This window comes from Rattus norvegicus, chromosome 8 (genome assembly GCF_036323735.1).
Source record: "Rattus norvegicus strain BN/NHsdMcwi chromosome 8, GRCr8, whole genome shotgun sequence".
Lineage (NCBI taxonomy): Eukaryota > Metazoa > Chordata > Mammalia > Rodentia > Muridae > Rattus > Rattus norvegicus.
In genome coordinates, this window is record NC_086026.1 from 44858479 (window position 1) to 44876601 (window position 18123).

An 18123-nucleotide genomic window follows, 5' to 3' on the forward strand; every position below is an offset into this window, starting at 1 on the left:
TACTAATATAATCCATGCACTTTAAAACCCGCACCCCACTAGCTGGTTGCTTCCCTTCTCCTCTGCCCTGAGGTCCTGTGACATCGGTGTACCTCTGTTGAAAGAACCCACTCCTGGGAAGTGTTGCAAATACGGGCTTAGGGACAGGAGGACAGAAACAGATATTACTAACCATCAACTGTCCCTTGGCCAGCTGACTCTCAGTCCCCTTCAGCCTCAACTGCCCTCTTAACAGAACAGAGTGAATACTCCCTCCCCCTGTTTCTATTATGAGGCCACACAGGGAAGTGCGAGGCAAAGAAAGAGTGCCAGGTGAGCTTTGTGTCTCAGCTCTTTCGAGTAAGGATGTTACTCGTAGTGCTGGGCATGGGACCTCGGCCTTGTGCACGCCAGGCAAGGCTTCACCTATAAGTTACAGCCTCGGGCTGCTAAGCACTGTTGATGTTCACTTTTGCCAGTCTTCTTTGAATTCATGCCCTGCATCTGTAGTTTCCTTCTGAGAAGTCCTGGGGCCCGCACCCCTGTCCCTCACCACACACAGGATTGGTTTTTGTGGGTCTTTAGCAATATATGTCTTCTAGGTTCCTTGTTACAAACCTTGATCAGCACAGACATGACTTCTAAGACAGGATCCCCTTCTTCGGAGCCCAACACCTGGCAGGGGAAAGCCAGGAAGAGCATTGCTAAAGGAACCCAGCAGATTTCTGTGCAGGTCTGGCCCCACTAAGGGCTGGCTGCAAAAGCTCCAGCCAGCAACTGGCACTCCCTCTAGTGCCAGGAAAAAGCCAGCATAGGTTTGTTTTCCTAGCATCCAGGCAACAGTCCAAGGACCTGGGAGGGGGTCAGAGCATGAAGCCATTTGGTAAATACAGCTTTGGGCTGAACAGGGAGGCAGCAGTGGACTGTGTTGAGGTCAGTGTTGAGGGGGATAATGGTCTCAGAGTGCTCAAAGCCTGGGTCTATTCCTTGAGCTTCAGCAAGGGGGACCAGCACCCTACCCATGTTCTCACTCCTCACACTCCAGTGCTCTGGGCTGCCTGAACATATCTGAAGAGTCCCGTGACTGCCTCTATAGGAAGCATCCATACATCCCCTTCTCTCATGGCGGAGTCCTGACTCTTCTCAGAGTCAGGTAGCCTTGGCCTCTGCCTCATCTGTATCCAGTCTTAACAGCTGTGACAACTGTGGGGCCATCTCCATGGGTGGATGGGTTTCCCAGGTTTAATGTGTTGCTAAATGACTGAACCATGGATAAATTGCGAGCGAGTGGTGGTTAAAAGACTCAGGGCAAACAAGATGTGACAGAGGACTCCTCAACATATCTGCCTAGAGAGGGGAAGCAGCAATAGAATCTGAACCCTGGCAGGGGGGCTGGGCGTCCTGAAACAGAAGGTCTGAGTCCCCTCCACCAGGATCCCAGGGCCGGGAAGCCAGACAAGTGCACAGAAGAGTTAGGTGCTGTGCAATAGGGGAGAGGGGCTTGATTGATTAATTAACACTTTATAGGCAGTGGTTTACAAAAGTGTTACTGGATGCTGCCTCCCCCTTATCACCAACAGGAAGCTTTAACAGAGACCAGGGAAGGGAGAGGAACCCCATCTCACACTTCTTAGCTTTGTACAGTTTTTTGGAACATGACCACTCCCCTCACTTCCCATTCATTTCCAGAGGATCCCTTACTTCTGTTACGGTCCCAAGCCAGCCAGTGATTTCCAACAGACACAAGAGCCTAACAGAGTCTTATTGTGTGCATAGGTCTATCCGCATGAGTGTGTGTGTGTGTGTGTGTGTGTGTGTGTGTGTGTGTTCTTAGCTGGAAAAACATATCTGATATGCCTATTGTGTTCCTAATAAAAAAGTAATTAAAGTTCAATCCCATCTGGGCCACGGAGATGTGCAGTGAGGAATCGAGCCACAGCACTGCTGAGCAGACACCGAGAAACGTCACCCTCGATTCACACCATGGCGTGCATGGGTTTCGAGGCGAAAATGGCAGAAGTTCCACTTTGCCTCTGCAGAAAGTAAAGCCTCGCAAGGACAGGAACTCTAATTCTGCACACACACACACACACACACACACCCAGTACATAGCACACAGTTGGCAAGACCGGCAGGAAGCACTCAACGTTTGTGAAGAAGATGAGGGACTGGAAGAGATCATTACTGAATGAATCACTTGCCTGAATTTGTGTGATACACAGGAGCAGGGTCAGGGTCAGACCCAAGATTCCTGGGTGTCTGCTATGGGGAGTCACCCTGCTCTCTGAGACTACCAGCTCCAAGAACAACAGGACTTCTGGTGTCTAACTCATCTAGCCCTCATGCTAGGCCACAGGGACACTCAATCTCTTCAAAGGTGGCACAAGAGGACACAGCCTGTAAAGTGCTTCTCAGCCCTGCTGCTCACGTGGCCACCTGTCCCCTGATTTATTTTAGGCTTTGTATCCTTGGGCCATTAACTATTTTTGTAGCTGTTTAGGGCGCTTGTCCTATTTGGAGACAAGAAGTTGGACAATCAGATCTCTGCTTCTGGTAACTGAGGTAGGAAGGAAGTTAATAAAAGGCAAAACCTAAACCGGATCCATCACAAGCTTCCTAGTCCTGGAGACAGATCATCATCTCCGATGCAGGGACAGAGGGCCCAGCTAGACCTGGAGTTTGCTTTTCCCCCTCTATGCAATGAAGAATCCAGGTCTAAAGGCATGGGTGGCCCAAGCAGGCAGGGAGAAAGGTCACTGAGTATAAAGGGAAGAAAGGCCCACAACAAAATAAAAGGAAGAGAAGAATATGTTTTGATGAATCAAATCGAGGGAAGGTGGGTCTCCCATATGGTCCCTGGGGTGTTGCCCCCAGGGGCAGAGGGAACTGTCAATCATAGCTACAGAAAAGGCTTAGGGGAACTTTCAAAGCAGATGAATTAACTCTATGCTGCAAAGTGAATGTGTTTCACAGGCAGCTGAGCAGAGGACCCTGCAAGGCAGGGGGCTCCAGGCCTTAAAGAGATGAGAGGGATGTTAAGGACTGTGACAACATCTGAACCCGCTTGCCCGGCACAGCTGCATGGCCTGGATGGAGGCCATTCACAGCCAGGGGCCCCATCCACCCCCTTCTGCCTTGTTAATGAAACCAGCATGGGGATCCTAATGACTGATCAAAGCCCAGCCAGCTTCCTCAGGCCTGATGCATCCCTGGTTCTGCTTGGAGCATCTGGGCTAGGACAGGGAGGGGAAGTAAGGGTAAATGGGTGGAGAGAATGCTTTGTAGCCCCATCTCTGGCAGCCTTGCCTTCCCTGTTTGGAAGGTGGGGAAGCATCATTTTGACCCTAGAACTAGGAAAGCGGTTTCCTCGGTCCCTCTTTGCTGCAGGGGGATGAAGCAGTGGACCTCCGTTTCCATGAAAACTCTGCCTGCATTAAAAGGCCTCGAGCCAATGCTTGCCTTCCTTCTGAAGGGAGCTTCCCCAGATGAGCCTGAAAGCTGAATTCTCATTTTGTCATCACGCTGTCTCTGATGGACGAGGAAACCAGTCCTGAGTAAACTGCCAAAGCCCCTTTCAGAGCAGGTATTGTTGGGTCATTCGGTGACAACTCCCAGCTACCTGCCTATTCATCGATTTCTAATCTACCCCACCCACTAAGTGTCACATCCACCAGGGCTGGAAAAGGATCCCTTAAGATATCTGCTTTCTGGCAGAACGTTCACGCAGCAGGGCTTGCTGTAAATTGCAGACTGAGAATTTTAAACATTGACTATCTACCCCAATAGACCAGATGATTTAAATATGTGTCTTGCCTGTAAACATCTATGGAACGGTAGGCGTGGGTCTATGTTTGCCTTCCATTTCTTTGATAAGGGCTTGGTAAGTAAGGGTAGAGAAACTGCTGCTCTCACTACTAGATTCCCCATTCCTGGGGTAGCGGATAGAGCTGGGAGAACGTGGCATTGTGGGAGATGCTGCATATGTATACACTGCCTGATGAGAAACAGGAGGATGCAAGGCATTTCTGAGGTGAGGATATAAGACTCAAAACGGTGGTTGATACCATAAAATTTCTAGAAAGGAGACCAGAGTGACATTTGCTGGTGTGTTTGTGTGTGTGTGTGTGTTTGTATAAAACGTAGAGATCCATTAGAGTTGGTAGGGATTCTGGGGTAGAAGGAGGTGGAAGTTGTGAAGAAACCCCAGTGACTATGATGGCCAGGCCCACTGAGACAGAGTTGCATAAGAACAGAAACAATGATAGGCAAATCAACATGATTCATTGAACGGAGGGTCCATCCATCTACTTCATATTCATCCTCCCTGCAGACAACGTTTTCTTACAGGATGCTGAGTTCGAGCAATCCACCCCTATCTCTTCAGTGCGTAGAACGAGGGTCTGAATCAAGGCATAGACACCGCATACTGAAATTATGAGTATTAGAATTTTGTTTTTTTTCTTTTTTCTTTTTTTCGGAGCTGGGGACCGAACCCAGGGCCTTGCGCTTGCTAGGCAAGCGCTCTACCACTGAGTTAAATCCCCAACCCCTAGAGTTTTTTAAAAGACAAAAAAAAAAAAAAAAAAAAAAAGTTAATGATTTGAAGAGAAACCAGAGTATGAGGTATTGTAATTAGACAGTAGAGGGCGCTGCTTCTCCAACGGAATTCAACAGAAAAGATACGGGAAGGAGATAAGTCTACATGAAGGGTACTACCAGGTTGTTGCTCTTGCGATTTCTAAATATACGATGAGTCTTCAGATCATAATAAACAGAATGACATCCTTATGAGAAGTCACAGAGTTCCCCCCCCCCCCCCCCAGACAAACTCAAACAGCCCACAGGGGCTGGAAGCCACTTAGCCACCATACCACTTTGGCTTTCGCCCAAATAGCATGGGGCCATAACCATTAATGCTTCTCTACTAAAATGGAAAAGAGGAAAAAAAAAGTCTCCGTCATTTTTAATAACTTTATTCCCCAAACTTCAAAATGAAAATTGCCAAGTTAAGAACTTGCCTGGAAAAAAAAATTCTAATTTATTATAAAGAAGGTCCGGGGCTTGGGAATTTTTTAATGCAGATTCCTAATTTTCCAAAGTGACATTCTCCTGTGCATTTGAATAGATTATGCTCAGTATTGCTAGCCCTTAGCGCAACGGGAACATTATTAAAACGATTGCACGGGTCTCCGAGGAGAGCCTCTGCTTCTTGCTCCCTTTCTCATTTTGGGGACTTCATATCAGACTGTCCATTCCTTGCCTGTGAAAGAAAGTGGGTTTCTGGGGGAGGCGGCATGGAGTTCTTCACATAGGGAATAAAAGTCAAGAGATTAGACCTGAAGGGGTAATGAGAGAGTGGGTCTCGTTTCCTGAGAGCCGCTGTTTAAGATGGGTCCCTGTGTGCCTGACCCACCGTTCTATTATAAGGCCCGGCTTTCGCGAAGACAGTGTCAGAGAGCAGCTGGTTCTTTAGAATAATGACAATACAAGGGAAATAGAGCGGAGTTTTCCCCTGAGGAGCTGGGGTTAGCTCTTGAAAGCTGAGAGGGAGGAAGGCAGGGAAGGGACCAGCAGCGTGGAGTGCTAGTAGCCAAGCATATATGGGAGAAACACCCCAGCCCTAAAGAAGGGGGAAAGGGACTCCTGGGGCATCTGACTCTGAAAGCTTTTCTTCCACGAACCGGAAACCTCGATAGCCTCTGCTTCCTTCCTCCCACGTTATCACTGCCTTAACCCTTCTACCTTAGCCTCCATCTTCATCCTATTTCTTAAGGTTGACGAGATTCAGGGAAGGGTCCAGTGCAGAGCAAGCCTGGAGACTCAAGGGCATGTGCTGGCCGGTCACCGAATGACGAGGGGTTTTGTACTCTCAGAGAGAGGGGAGTCAAAAATGGTCTGCAATGTGGCATCTGGCAACTCCCCAGAGGTTGGGAGTGACACGGTGTACAGGATAGCTGCTCTGGGCTCACACTAAGCTGGGCATCGGCAGGCCATAGGACCGAACGTGAACCAAGTCCCCAGCCCCATTTCCAAATCTCAATACTAGCTTCCACGTGCTGGCGTGCAAGGGATAGAGACGGTCGGAGGACGGTTTCGGCAGAGAAGGCAGACTGACACACAGTAGCTCTTCCCTGGGTTAAATGCCAAGCGAACATTCCAGTGTATGCCATTCCCGGGACGCAGGTCCGATAGGTAATTATTGAACTGAGATGGACTCGCCAGACTAGGGAAAGGAGACCGCTGGTAAAAGGGGGCGTCTCCTGTGAAAGCGCAGCCCCAAATCTCAGGCTTTCACAGGCTCAGGGTCTGCTGGGAGGCACCCCGAAGCAGAGGTAAGAAGGGATGGGTCTCAGGAACTGCAGCAGCCCAGGCCACACATGCTAGAAGCCTCCAGAAAAGAAAAATAAAAACAAAACCGAAAACAACAACAAAAACCAGAGGATCTAGAACATTGGGAAGATACTGCTGTACAGGTTCTGCGATCACAGGACTTTCAGGAGTACATGATGCTAAGGCTGGAAGATGAGAACCAGGGATAGGGAACTGAAGTCATGGACCAAGAATCCTTCTCTTTCTAGGCAGAAGCCCAGCAGAGCCTTAAGAGACTTCTAACAGGCAAGTTGCAGGGCACTGATCAGAGCACTCAGATCTGGGGAAGGGAGATGTGGTACTGAGGAAAGCAGGAGTCTCTTAAATAGACTGTGCACATCTTGTCCCCAGATGGCCAGTGTCAATTTTGGCCTGAGCAGTACTAAGGGCACTTTAGCACTTTCCAATGTCTGCAGGGTAAGGGTGGCAGGCAGGTCTATGATCACAACTCCAAGTTATGGTCCCGTAACAGAATTAACCTAGACAGTGTCTGAGCCTGGTGTTTTGTCAAGCCCAATGACTCTTCAAGGATCTGTATTCACCAGCTCAGACTCTCGAGAGAAGCCTCCCCAAGGCTGACAGGCAGGCTACAGCTAGGTCAGGACTGCCAGTGGCCTGGGAGTTCCACACTCACATAGGGTTTCCTCCCCACTCTTCTCTGTCGCACTCACCTGGGGGCTGTCCTGGTAGGGTGGGGGAGGGACATTCTGCGTGGCCATCATTGTCAGAGCTGGGGCTGGGGAGGCATGTTGCATCATGGGATTGATTCACATGGAGGATCTGTGGGCAGAAGAAAAGGGGCCACACAGTTAGTACAGAGTCCAGGCAGCCCAGGGGACTAACCAGCTCCACGATTTTTTTTCTCTCTCCCCAATCTGGAGCACCTGGCGTTGATGGTGTATGCAGGGACCTGAGTTTCTTCAGGGGAACAAATCACAACTATGGGAAGGGGTCAGGAAGAGAGAAGTTTGCTGTGCTAATTTGACTCAAAAGGAGTAATATTCAAATTACATGTAAAACAATCTGTACCCCTGTGGTGATGGTTGGCTCAGCATCAACTCAGGCCTGGTTGGTAAGGGGAGGGGGTGGCAGTGGGTAGCTTGACTAGCGGCAGGCCTGCCTTCATCTCTCTGCCTTTGACAAGGCTCAACCTTTCACAGACATTCAGAACCACCAAGCATTCATTCCCCTAGGCAGTAAGCCCATCTGTTTCCAGCTTCAAGGCTCAGGGTCTCCAAGCACAAGGCTTACCCTCTCAAGTGTGCTCATTACACCGCCTAGTGGAAGCAAGGGACATGGGCCATCAGCCTTCCTCAAGACTAGTCCAGGGGTGATCTGCGCAGAAGTTTTTGGGAAGGGAAAGAACAGAAGAGTGCATACTGGGACACCAGGACTTTCTTCAGTTTTGGTTCAATATAGAGTTGCCAGTATGTAGAGCCATACTTGCCAAATGGATGGCCTGTTTCTTACATAGGAGGAGACAGGTCATGAGGAAGCGTGTGTGTGTGTGTGTGTGTGTGTGTGTGTGTGTGTGTGTGTGTGTGTGTGTTTTATGGATCTTCTTCTCTGCATCCCACACCACCTCATCACCAGTAAATGAACTGCCCCCTGGGGCCTCGAAATTTTTCCTTGAACTAGACCATGGTTTGCAAGCAGACACACCCTGGCAATGCCACCCAGGGAAACTGAATGCCCAGAGAGACACTGAGCTGCAGTGGATGCCCTGAAATATTTAGAGCCAGCACTCACAGGCTAGTTTCACTGTCCAGCATGGGGCAGGAGAGCCTGAAGAACATGGAGGGGTGGAAACTCTCTCCTGGGCAGAGGGGTCTAATGAGCTTTGGGAGCCAGTGTTCAGATTTTCCTGTCTCTCCCTGAGGGCACTCGGGGGCTTCTCCAGAGCCTTCCAAAATGTCCACAAAATGTAGCAACTTAAAGGGGTCTTAGAGGTGCCATTCAAAAAAAGATGTTGATCTCAGGAGTGTGTGTGTGTGTGTGTGTGTGTGTGTGTGTGTGTGTGTGTGTGTGTGTTTCGTTGTTGTTCTTTTCAGGGAGGGAAAGACAGAATGAAGAACTACCCTGGCCTGACCCAAGTCTCCAAAGTACCAGGCATGCTTTGACCTCAGGCGCACAAGCAAAGCAGTGAGGATCATGTTTCATTCAGCAGATGCTTATCACATATCGACTCTGTGCAGGGAGCTGGGCTAAGGAGTAAGGCTGGATGGATGAATGAGGCCAGATCTTCTCCCCAGGGAATGGGGGGCGGGAAGGTATGGTTGGTAGAGGGAGGTGATAATTTGGCAGGAAGGAAGAAAGTAAAGGGGGGCTGGGGATGACAGTGCTGGCTGAGCAACAAGCCTGAGCAGAGCGAGCATCCTGGTTTCAAGGCTCACCCTTTCTCTCTATTCTGACCTGCCTCACTGGGCTTGCCTTGTGTCCATCTCAACACAGGATGGCCACTGAGACCCAGGCTATCCTTTGCTCAAAAGCCTAGGAGAGAGCAGAGTGGGAGAGCTTCTGTCAGGAAAAGTATCATGGTTTGTCTTCATTGCCGGGATTTGTGTGGGTTGTTGCCAGTCATAGTAAGCAAGGGCAGACTAGAGAGAATTCCAGAAGAAAAAAGAGATTATTTCCTCTTCTTCCTCTTCCTCTTCCTCTTCTTCCTCCTCCCTCATGCTAAAGACAGATCCCAGGATTTTGAGCTGTTCTAAACATGGACTCCATCCCTTGCCCAGAGGAAAATTTCTTGAGACATTAGAAAGACCTTCAAAATGAAGATTTCTGAAGAGAGCCAGGAAGGAGGCACACACCTGGCACTCTATAGTTCTAGCACTGGGGAAGCAGGGGCAGGAAGGCACAAGTTTTGAGCACAGTCTTGCATTTCCAGGTCTCTAAGGTCTACATAACAAGACCCTGTTTTCGTACCCCTTCCACATACACCCACTCCCCAAAGATGATACTAAAATGAGTATATCAGCTCTCTCTTTGAAAACCTGGGAGGATAAAGAAAGAGATCTTGAGAGATGTTACGAACTCTGGAAGATAAAGTAACTTTGACTGGGCCTTGGTTCTGGAGAGCAGGGTAGGCCTGGGAGAGAGGGTGGGCCTTGGGGGTGGGGAGAGAGAGAGAGAGAGAGAGAGAGAGAGAGAGAGAGAGAGAGAGAGAGAGAGAGAGAGAGAGAGAGAGAAAAACATTGAGACAGAGAGACAGAGAGAAACATCAAGACAGAGAGACAGAGACACACAGCAAGACAGAGAGTCGCAAAGCAAGAATCTTATTCAGAGACAGAAAAGGGTTGCAATACCAGAAATCTCCAGAAGAGGGAGCACAGGACAGAGACACTGCTAGAGCAACATCCAGGAAGGTTTTTTTCTCAGCCAATTGGGGCAACTGTTTTAACACTGGGTTTGAGTCTTTCCGTAACTTCATTCCGTACGTAAATGAGAAACTCACAGTGAAGGTAAGGCAAAGAAAACTCGAACAGAAGAATTATGGTTACACAGAAAAGTCGTAATTCCCCACTCTTTCGTTAACGCTCCCATAATTAAGGCAAGGTCAGTTAAGTGATGGCGTCACTTGATAACGCCTGTTGCAGAACAAGGAAGGATAGCTGAAAGTGTCCTGATCCTAGAGTCAACCACCTACGAGGCGAAAGCAGTTTTCAGTTCTGAGCCTGCTAGGCTTTGCAGCAAGGAAGCTAGCTGGCTCCGGCTCCTCCCCTTTCCTGGGGTCACCGTAAAAGTCCCTAGGCCACTGCTCTTTGCCCTCTAAAGATTTTTTCCTGAAAGAGAACTGGAGGTCATTTTTAAAAAAATGGCTTAAGTTACTCTCTCAGCTCAGACAAACACAGAAGCTTTTGGAAACTTGACCCAGTGGCGCTCAGCTGCATAAGACTTCCATGCTCATCCGGGGAGGCTGGCTGTGCCCTTAATCCCTCTATCTGCGCATGCCCCATCTTGCTTTAGCCTCCTTGAAGGGAGAAGGACGTGGGGATTCTGTGATCCTGTCAGACATACGGTCTGGATGTAGGGGAGCCCTTTAGCGACAGATGGGGGTCTTGGATCTTTAGAGAAGCCTGTCCTATACACTTTCTTTGAGAACCCATTCAGAGCTCCAGGGCTCCAGAGCTTTCGTCAGCGGTTCTGTGGGGTTACTGGCCCTGTCCAGACACCCTCTCATTTCTGTCATTAGACATAACACCAGGGCATTCAAAGGACCATAGCCAGTGACGTCCGTAATCAGAGGGCTTTGAGGAACATTTACCCTGGAAAATTCCTTGCTCTGGACTCGGCTTGAGAATTTTCTCGTTAATGCTGAGACCTTTATTACAAGACAGCTACATGGCAGGGGAAATCCTATCCAGCACTCAACTCTACAAGATATCCAGGAGGAAGTAATTTGTATCACTGATCCTGTCATCGAAAGGTTCCAAAGTGCCATTTTGCAGGCTCCGAAGCCAAATGAGGTAATGGGGGATTGGGGCCCCAAAGGCGGGTACAAAAGACTCTTTACAGCTTAGGGGTGCCCCTCTCCATGCCTTCTTAGCTCTAGCTCCCCAGAGGCAGTGCCATGATGCCCTCAGACTGGAGCACAAACTCCACTGTGTTGACAAACATAGGCTTAGGGAAAAAATTGCCAAGCTCGTTAGAAGGAGCTCATTAGGACTTGTTGACATGAAACCCATTAGACCAATTAACATTCCATTAACGGCCCGGGGCACCAAGGGGTTAATGCTGCCGGGCAGTAATTGGGCAGGGGTGTAAGGGTTGGGGGCTTGAGGCCTTAAGGATGAGAAACAAAGTCTAATTGGGAACTGTCTGGCCAGCCGGCCTGACAGCATTTGTTCCTGGCCCCTGACCCTAGCTGGGACTAAATTATATCCTTGTATCCGGTGCTGAGGTAGAAGAAGGAAGGGAAGTTCAAATTTGCTTTGGCCCCTTCCTGTCATGCCCCTGTGTTCCAGACTGGAGACTGGGCAGGTGGATGGCATGAAGAATAAGGGGGAGGGGCTTCCCACCCTCTTTGATCCTGAAAGTTCTGTTTTCTTCCTCTGAGGCATCCTCTCCTTCACCCACTCTGGTCTTGTTTTATTCATTTTGTTTGATATTTTATTTTTGAAGCAAGGGTCTCCTTAGGTAGCTCAGGCTAGCCTCAGACTCACTATCTGCCTCAGCCTCTGGAGTTAAGTGCTGGGTTTTGCACACCATATCTGGTTGGTTTGATATCTTTTTTTTTTAAGCTCTGAGAACTGAGTGCCTTCTCCCCTTCAGAAACTGGTTTTCTGTGATAGTACATTCTTCTTCTTTTTTTTCCTAAGTAGAAAAACACGGGAGGTTTCAAAGCCTAATGTATCCCAGGAGTGTTGGGGGTATTCTGCCCACCATCCAATAGCAGCTAATCGAGCCCACCCCCACCCCCCAAGGGTTTCCTTACTTTGGCATAAATGGAGCCTATGGAAGTCTCACTCTGTGACTGGGCCTCAATTCCCCCACCTGCAAAGTCAGTTGAATAAGATTTACAAAATCCCAGGATCTAGCCTGTGCTTAGGGTCCAAAAGTCTGAGTTCTACAACCTGTAGACTCTCTTATACAACGCTTTCCCTTTTGGACAGCGGGAATAAGAGAAGCTTCCAACATCTGCAAAACCATCGCACAGAATTAGCTCCCCACATATGTTTATTGAATTGAATGCCAATAATTGAGCTGGAGTTTCATTCCAAGGGTCAGTCAGTTCTCAGTTTCTCTTCCTCCCTCAGTTCACTGGGGGGAGGGGGGAGCAAGCATCCCAAGGCTAGCAAACCAGGAATCCTCCATCATCCTATTCCATAGCCTCCTAGGATATACCTCCACCTGCATCCCCAAAGCAGTCCGCTCTCTGAAGCCCAGGCCAGCGGTTCTGAGGTCTAGACAGATTTGCAGGAGGCTGAAATAACACTGTGAACGCAGCAGGAGGGGGTGACTGGCTGCATTAGTAACCTGGCTGGCTTAAGCTTCTCCTTCAGGGGCAGCTGCCTCAACCTGACTCAGTCCCCGACGACCCCCCTTTCTTTTCCTTCAGCGACTAGGCTTGTCCCCTATGACAAATGATGCCAGCTCAGCTCCCCTTCCAAGAAGCCACCTGTAGGTGGCGTCGTAGGGCCCCTCTTTAATTGCATTATATAATATAACCTGTTTACTAAATCAAGTAATCAGTCGCCTCAGGATTTACAGCTTCTGATGTGTACAGAGAATTGGACTTTGAGTCAAATTTAAAAACAAATAAAAATGAGAGGCAGCTGTTGCTGATAGTGTGATATTCATCTTTTAGAAACAAATTCACCCCAGTGCTATAAATTATGCCTGGGAAAAAAGTGTTGTTGATGGGGAGGAATTGGCTAGGTCTCCTCTGCTGGCAACTCCGAGCGATGAATCTTGAAATAACGGTGTCAACCTGTCATTGATTTCATGTGACTCTGTGGATTTATCTAAAGTAACGCAGGCGTGTGGATGCACACCACACACACACACACACACACACACACACACACACACACACACACTAGGTCTCGGTAAAAGCTTGAAACCATAAGCAAAAAGCTGAGTTTCTACAGGAATTCTGTGGTCCCTGGGATGGATGACTGGACTTAGCACAGAGAAGAGGACAGAGACAAGTCTGAGGCCAGTGGGGGGTGGAAGAGGGTGGAGGAGGATGAAGGAGAGAGGAGAGGGAGGAGGGGAGGAGGGGAGAAGGGGTTGGAGGAGAGGGGAGGAGAGAGGAAGAGGGGGGAGGAGAATGAAGGAGAAGGGAGGGAAATGAGATGCACCAATGGGCTACAAATTTCTAAAATGTGAGGGGAAACTTTACATCCAAGTTAGTTTTTCTGATTGAACCGTTTTCAAAGGAGAGAGACATGCAGGGTCTTTAAGGTGGGGGCTGAAAGACCCTGACCTAACTCACAGCTCATCAAACACTGCAGAATCCACTGTATGAGGTGACTCAGGAGAGTACAGCTGGGCTGAGAGAGAAAGCCTCAGGATCTGTGAAGTCTGGTGACAGGAAGACCAGAGACTAGCAGATGCCTCTTCCCACTCCCCCTGATCTCAGGCTGTTGAAGGCAAAAGGCAGTCCTTCATTTGGTCAGATCAAACTCAGAGTGGGTCTTGGAAGCTAGGTGTAGGACCTGTGTTCATATCACTAAAAGAAAGACTTGTGGGTAGGAACTAAGATGCGCTTGCTCTCAGGTCTGAGTCCTTAATTTCTCTCCATTCCAAGGATGGCTCACTCTACAGTTACTCATACTATACAGTTACAGTTACTCCGTGGGTCCCAGGACACACTGCGCCTGGCCCAGGGCTTAGGTCTCACAGAATGACGCAGCCCGGAGGCCCACTTCTCCAGTTCCCCTCTAGGTCCTGCTTGGACACACCATGAGTGCCTTCTGCCCTGAGCAGGAAGTGGCAATAAGAGCAAGGCCACCAAGCTCTCTGGCCACCTAGCATTTCTTTGTTACCTTTCTAGGGTTTCCTACGCAGAAGGCGGCACCAGGTCACGCCCTAATAGCATGATGCTGGTCTCCAGGGAACAGAGTGGAGACACAGCAGATTACTTAAGAGTTATGAACATCTCTTTCCCTCCCGTCTCCATCAGCCAGAGTGCCTCACGGAGAAATTGAGTAACATGGACCTCCTTTAAGCTTCTCACTTCAAAGAGCGGTCCTACTCCCAAGACCCTCTCTCCACCCCAAAGTCCACCCTGCTGTTTGTCCTTTATATGGGATAACAGTATTTCACCACGAAGGTGAGCAAATGAGTCTTTTCCAGCCTAGAGATTGAGTACCAGTTTGCTCTAGAAGCCAGCTCTGGGGTGTGGGGAGTGGCTGTTTTCTACTCTGTATCCCTTTGTATCTATAGCATTAGGAAGAGAGGTACTTACTGGTCCCATAAGGCAAAGAATTTGCTTAAACAGGGTCTCAGATTGGGCCCCCAACTGTTACTGGCAACACTGAGGATTACTGTTTCCTCATGGTTCCTGAAGCAACTCCTCAAGGACAAAACTCACTTTCCTTGGATTCCGGCCTGACCAGGTTTCCCACAGAAGAGACCACTGTCTTGCTCTGTCACCAGGAGGCATATGGTCTTAACCCACGGAGTTCCCATCTTAGCAGGGCCCAGAGTCCACCTCCCTCCACTCTTCCTCCACTGCAGCCATTCCTCGGTTTAGCACAAAAACAGTCTAAGGCCCGGAACCCTCTTCCTCATCTGTTCCCGCTCGATACCAGCTCAGCAGAATGGTGGGGCCCCTATCTGCCCGCCCCCCTGCCTCTGTGTCACACCTTCACTGGCTTCAAAAAGCCGCTGATATATTTTACAAACTGAAACAGCAATTTAATTCCCCCTGATAGCGGCAATTGTCCATTAGATCTTCCTACCGAGGAGCTTAACAATAATTCCTTTCATCCAACTGCTTGCCTCTTCTTGATCTGAGAATCAATCCCATAAATAGCAGGCAAGAGTTTGCACATTACTCCCCCCCTCCAGCTTTTAGCATTTTGATGAAGATTCTCATCTCTTCTTTAAACACTTTACAACTTGGCAATTTTTCTCCCTTTGGTTCCTTTAAACAAAATAAAACAACAGCACAGGGGTTGGGGCGGGGGTGGGGAGGAGCACGCATGGTGCCTTTCCCAGAAGGGTTTGCTCTTCCCCGTGCTGGGAGGCAGAGGGTGGCCCCGGGACTTCTGATGGAGTAGGCTGCTGAAAAGGAGGTGCCACTCTGCCCTGGTGGGGTATCATTAGCCTCTTAAACTTCACATTTACTGAGGTTGGGTCTTGCTTTTGTCAAGTGTTCAACTTGAAGAAAATGTCTCCTTCCCTGACACTCTTCCATTGTGCCTAGAAACGGAAGTGAGAGGAAGCCTAATAGCTGCCCTGCGCCAGTTGCCTGCCCACCCCGCCCGCAACCTTCTCACCTAAAGACACAATTCTGAACTCTCTTTCCCTTTTCTGTTTTCTGTTTCGTTTTAAAAACAGGCTGGTGCTACTCCCTCCCACTCTTCAGAAGGGTGTCTTCTAAATGGAGATCCTCCTGCCTCAGCTCTTCACCCACTGGGATCACAGCCATGCCCCTCCACATCTAGTTACCCTCCTTCCTTTTCAGTCCAGCCCCCTTTGAGTCTACATCATGGGTGGGAGAAAGAGAGGAACGGGAAAGGAGAGGGCTTAAGGCCTTTGGTTCAATCTTGTGTCTTTTCCTTTGCAACTCCAATGATTATCAACAGAGACGAGCCCTCCCGATCCTCCACCAGGTGTTGGCAGATAGCGGACTGCCAGGGAACCAGGGAGCTCCAACCTGGCCTCCTGAGATGCCACCACGTGTTCTCTCTTGTCTGCACACACGAAGAGAAACAAGTCTAAAGATGAACTCAGGGATGCAAAGTCCCCCTCGACGGACTTGATTCCCAGGTTTATTATTATTTGTGGAGAGCCGAAAGCAGCCTGGGGAACAGAGCTGAGAAAACAACACAGGCCTGGCCCCAGAGGCTCACAATTCAACAGAGACAAACAGCTCAGATCCTGGGGATCCCGGATGACAGAAGCCAGGCGGCTAGTCCCTGATGCCCTGTCTGCCTCTTCCCTGACTAGTCTGAGGGCTGAGGGCTGAGGGCGGAGCTTGAGGAGAAGAGCAAGCAGGGAGGGGCTAGAGCACAGAGCAGAGGCCTGGGAAGCCTCTTCAGCCTATTAGCTGGGACAGTCTGAGACTCGGAACCAGAGCCTCTGCAGAGGGCCTGCCAGGCCTTTTCCTCTCCGAGAAGTACCAAACTATGTTCTCTGGCTGTTTGATACCTGTTTGGGTCGATACCTGATCCAAGTTTTTAAGTTCATCTCCAGGAAAAATAAAAAATAAAACAATCTGATGAAAAAGCAGCTCTTTGGCCTCAGCAGTGGGCGTACTTCTCCGTTCGGGTGGCGTCTACTTTGGCCCTTACTGCTGCTAGAATGGGGGCATGTGCCTTGACTCTGTGTTCCTGGTATCCCAAGAAGCAGGCCACAAAGGACAGAGGATGGCAGTCGATGTGAGAGGAAGTGAGTCTATACGGGGCCCCAGCCTCATATCCCTGCTGGCACACATGTCCTCTGTCTCTGACCTAAGATGTACCCTTCGCGCACCTTTTGCTCTGTTCCTCACCAGTTAGGATAGGATGGTATTCTGTATTTCACAACCACATCACTTTTCCTTCATCAAACTTTGGCTCCAAACCCTATCCAACTGACCACGAAGCCTTCCGTTACCTTCAGCCTCGCTCAGAGCCTTGCAACGGGCAGACATGGGGCGCCACTGCAGGACGCGGAAATGTTGCTCCACACATTTCTAAGTCATGAAAAATTCCTATCTCTGCCATATGCCCTTCCCTACCCAGGAACCTCTTTGCTCCCCAGCATAAGATCATAGCTATGGCTTCCATTTTCTAGGTGTTGTTTTGTGGGGTAAAAGTGTATGCAGTACAAGTTCCCAGGCCTCTTGTCCTAGTGAATAAAATACTCCTGCAAAGTTATACACCCATTACTTTGGCTTTCTGTTAAAGTGCAAATCTAGGACCTTTTAGGTCCAGGTGCCTTTTAGACGTCAGAGAGGAGTTTGTTAGCCCCTTCCCTCATCGTTAATTTTGATGACGGTGAGACAGTAATAAGGAGTGAATAGTGACCCTTAGCTCACACTGAGTATATTACTAAGCATATATTGATACCCTTGCCTTTTCTCTACCATGCAGAGTCAGTCATGTTGGCCCAATTTGTGGATGGGAAAACTGAGGCTTAGACAGGTGGAATCATTTTTAAAATATTTCACACAGTCTGATTAAGGAGTACAAATGTTTCAGGATAAAAGCCAGAAACATCTGGGGAAGAAAGTGATCCCAGAAAATGAGAAGGAGCCCAGCACTGAGAAGGCAAGGCGGTTGTGGAAACAAACTGCCATCTTGGATTTGGTCCTGTACAGAGACTGTTCCTTCATTTTCATGTGGTCCAGACTTCTAAAAAAAATCGTATCATGAAAAGAATACTGGTGTCTTCTGCGTGTCACATGTGGGCTTTAGTGATAGCTAATCCAGGTACCTCCCACACCTCCCCACAGTGGGGCTTCATCATCTCCCACCGTGGGGCTGCTTCCTCCATGGTTCCTTCCTGTTGGTACTCTTACCCTGGTAGCGAGCAGAACTAGTCCAAATGTATGCAAATATTTGATTGCATTTTGCTCTTGTTATTTTATAGAAAAAAATGAATGAGAGGGAGATGAAAAAGGAAAATGCTGATACCAGAGATAAGAACGGGGAGGGGTGGGGGGGGTCTTGTAACATGATAAAACTGAGACAGAGGAAAAACATTTAGCTTGCTGACACAGCAGATCTGGAGTCTCCTTCACAGATTCACTGGACTGTGTGCTCAATTAGGAAGGGAAAGAATGAAATCAAAGAATGAACATGAGACAATGAGTGTCTGGCTGAAGACTGCACCTCAGAGGCCTTGGAGAGTTGGGAACCTGATACTTTATTTCCTTGTCTGGCAGGAACTTTGAAAACACGCGCTGTAGGCACAAGCCCCAGGCTGCTTGTTCCTGATCACACGTGCCTCCAAGGGAGACCAGAGCTCTGATTCACACTGACCCAGGTTCTATGTCAGTGCCTCCTGGTCAGTCTGGACCCAAGTGCCTCCTCACTGGGGCTTAAATAGAGTAGGGGAAGGAGAATCTTGCTGTTAACCTGTTCTCTGTCTTTACATGGCCTTCTTGGCTATCCCACG

General features: G+C 49.0%; 1 protein-coding gene across 20 annotated transcripts in view; it reads right to left on the minus strand.

Annotated features, from left to right (window-relative positions):
- Window positions 1-18123, minus strand: part of Pknox2 (PBX/knotted 1 homeobox 2) — a 262470-nt gene that overhangs the window by 69015 nt on the left and 175332 nt on the right. For 17 of the 20 annotated variants that reach the window (XM_039082146.2, XM_039082131.2, XM_039082142.2 and 14 more), the window contains one exon: window positions 7020-7128. The exons of the other annotated variants lie outside the window; for them this stretch is intronic. In XM_039082146.2, coding sequence (XP_038938074.1) covers window positions 7020-7106 — 87 coding nt within the window. In that variant the 5' untranslated portion in view covers window positions 7107-7128. The remainder of the gene's footprint in view (window positions 1-7019; window positions 7129-18123) is intronic. 20 annotated transcript variants of the gene reach the window in all.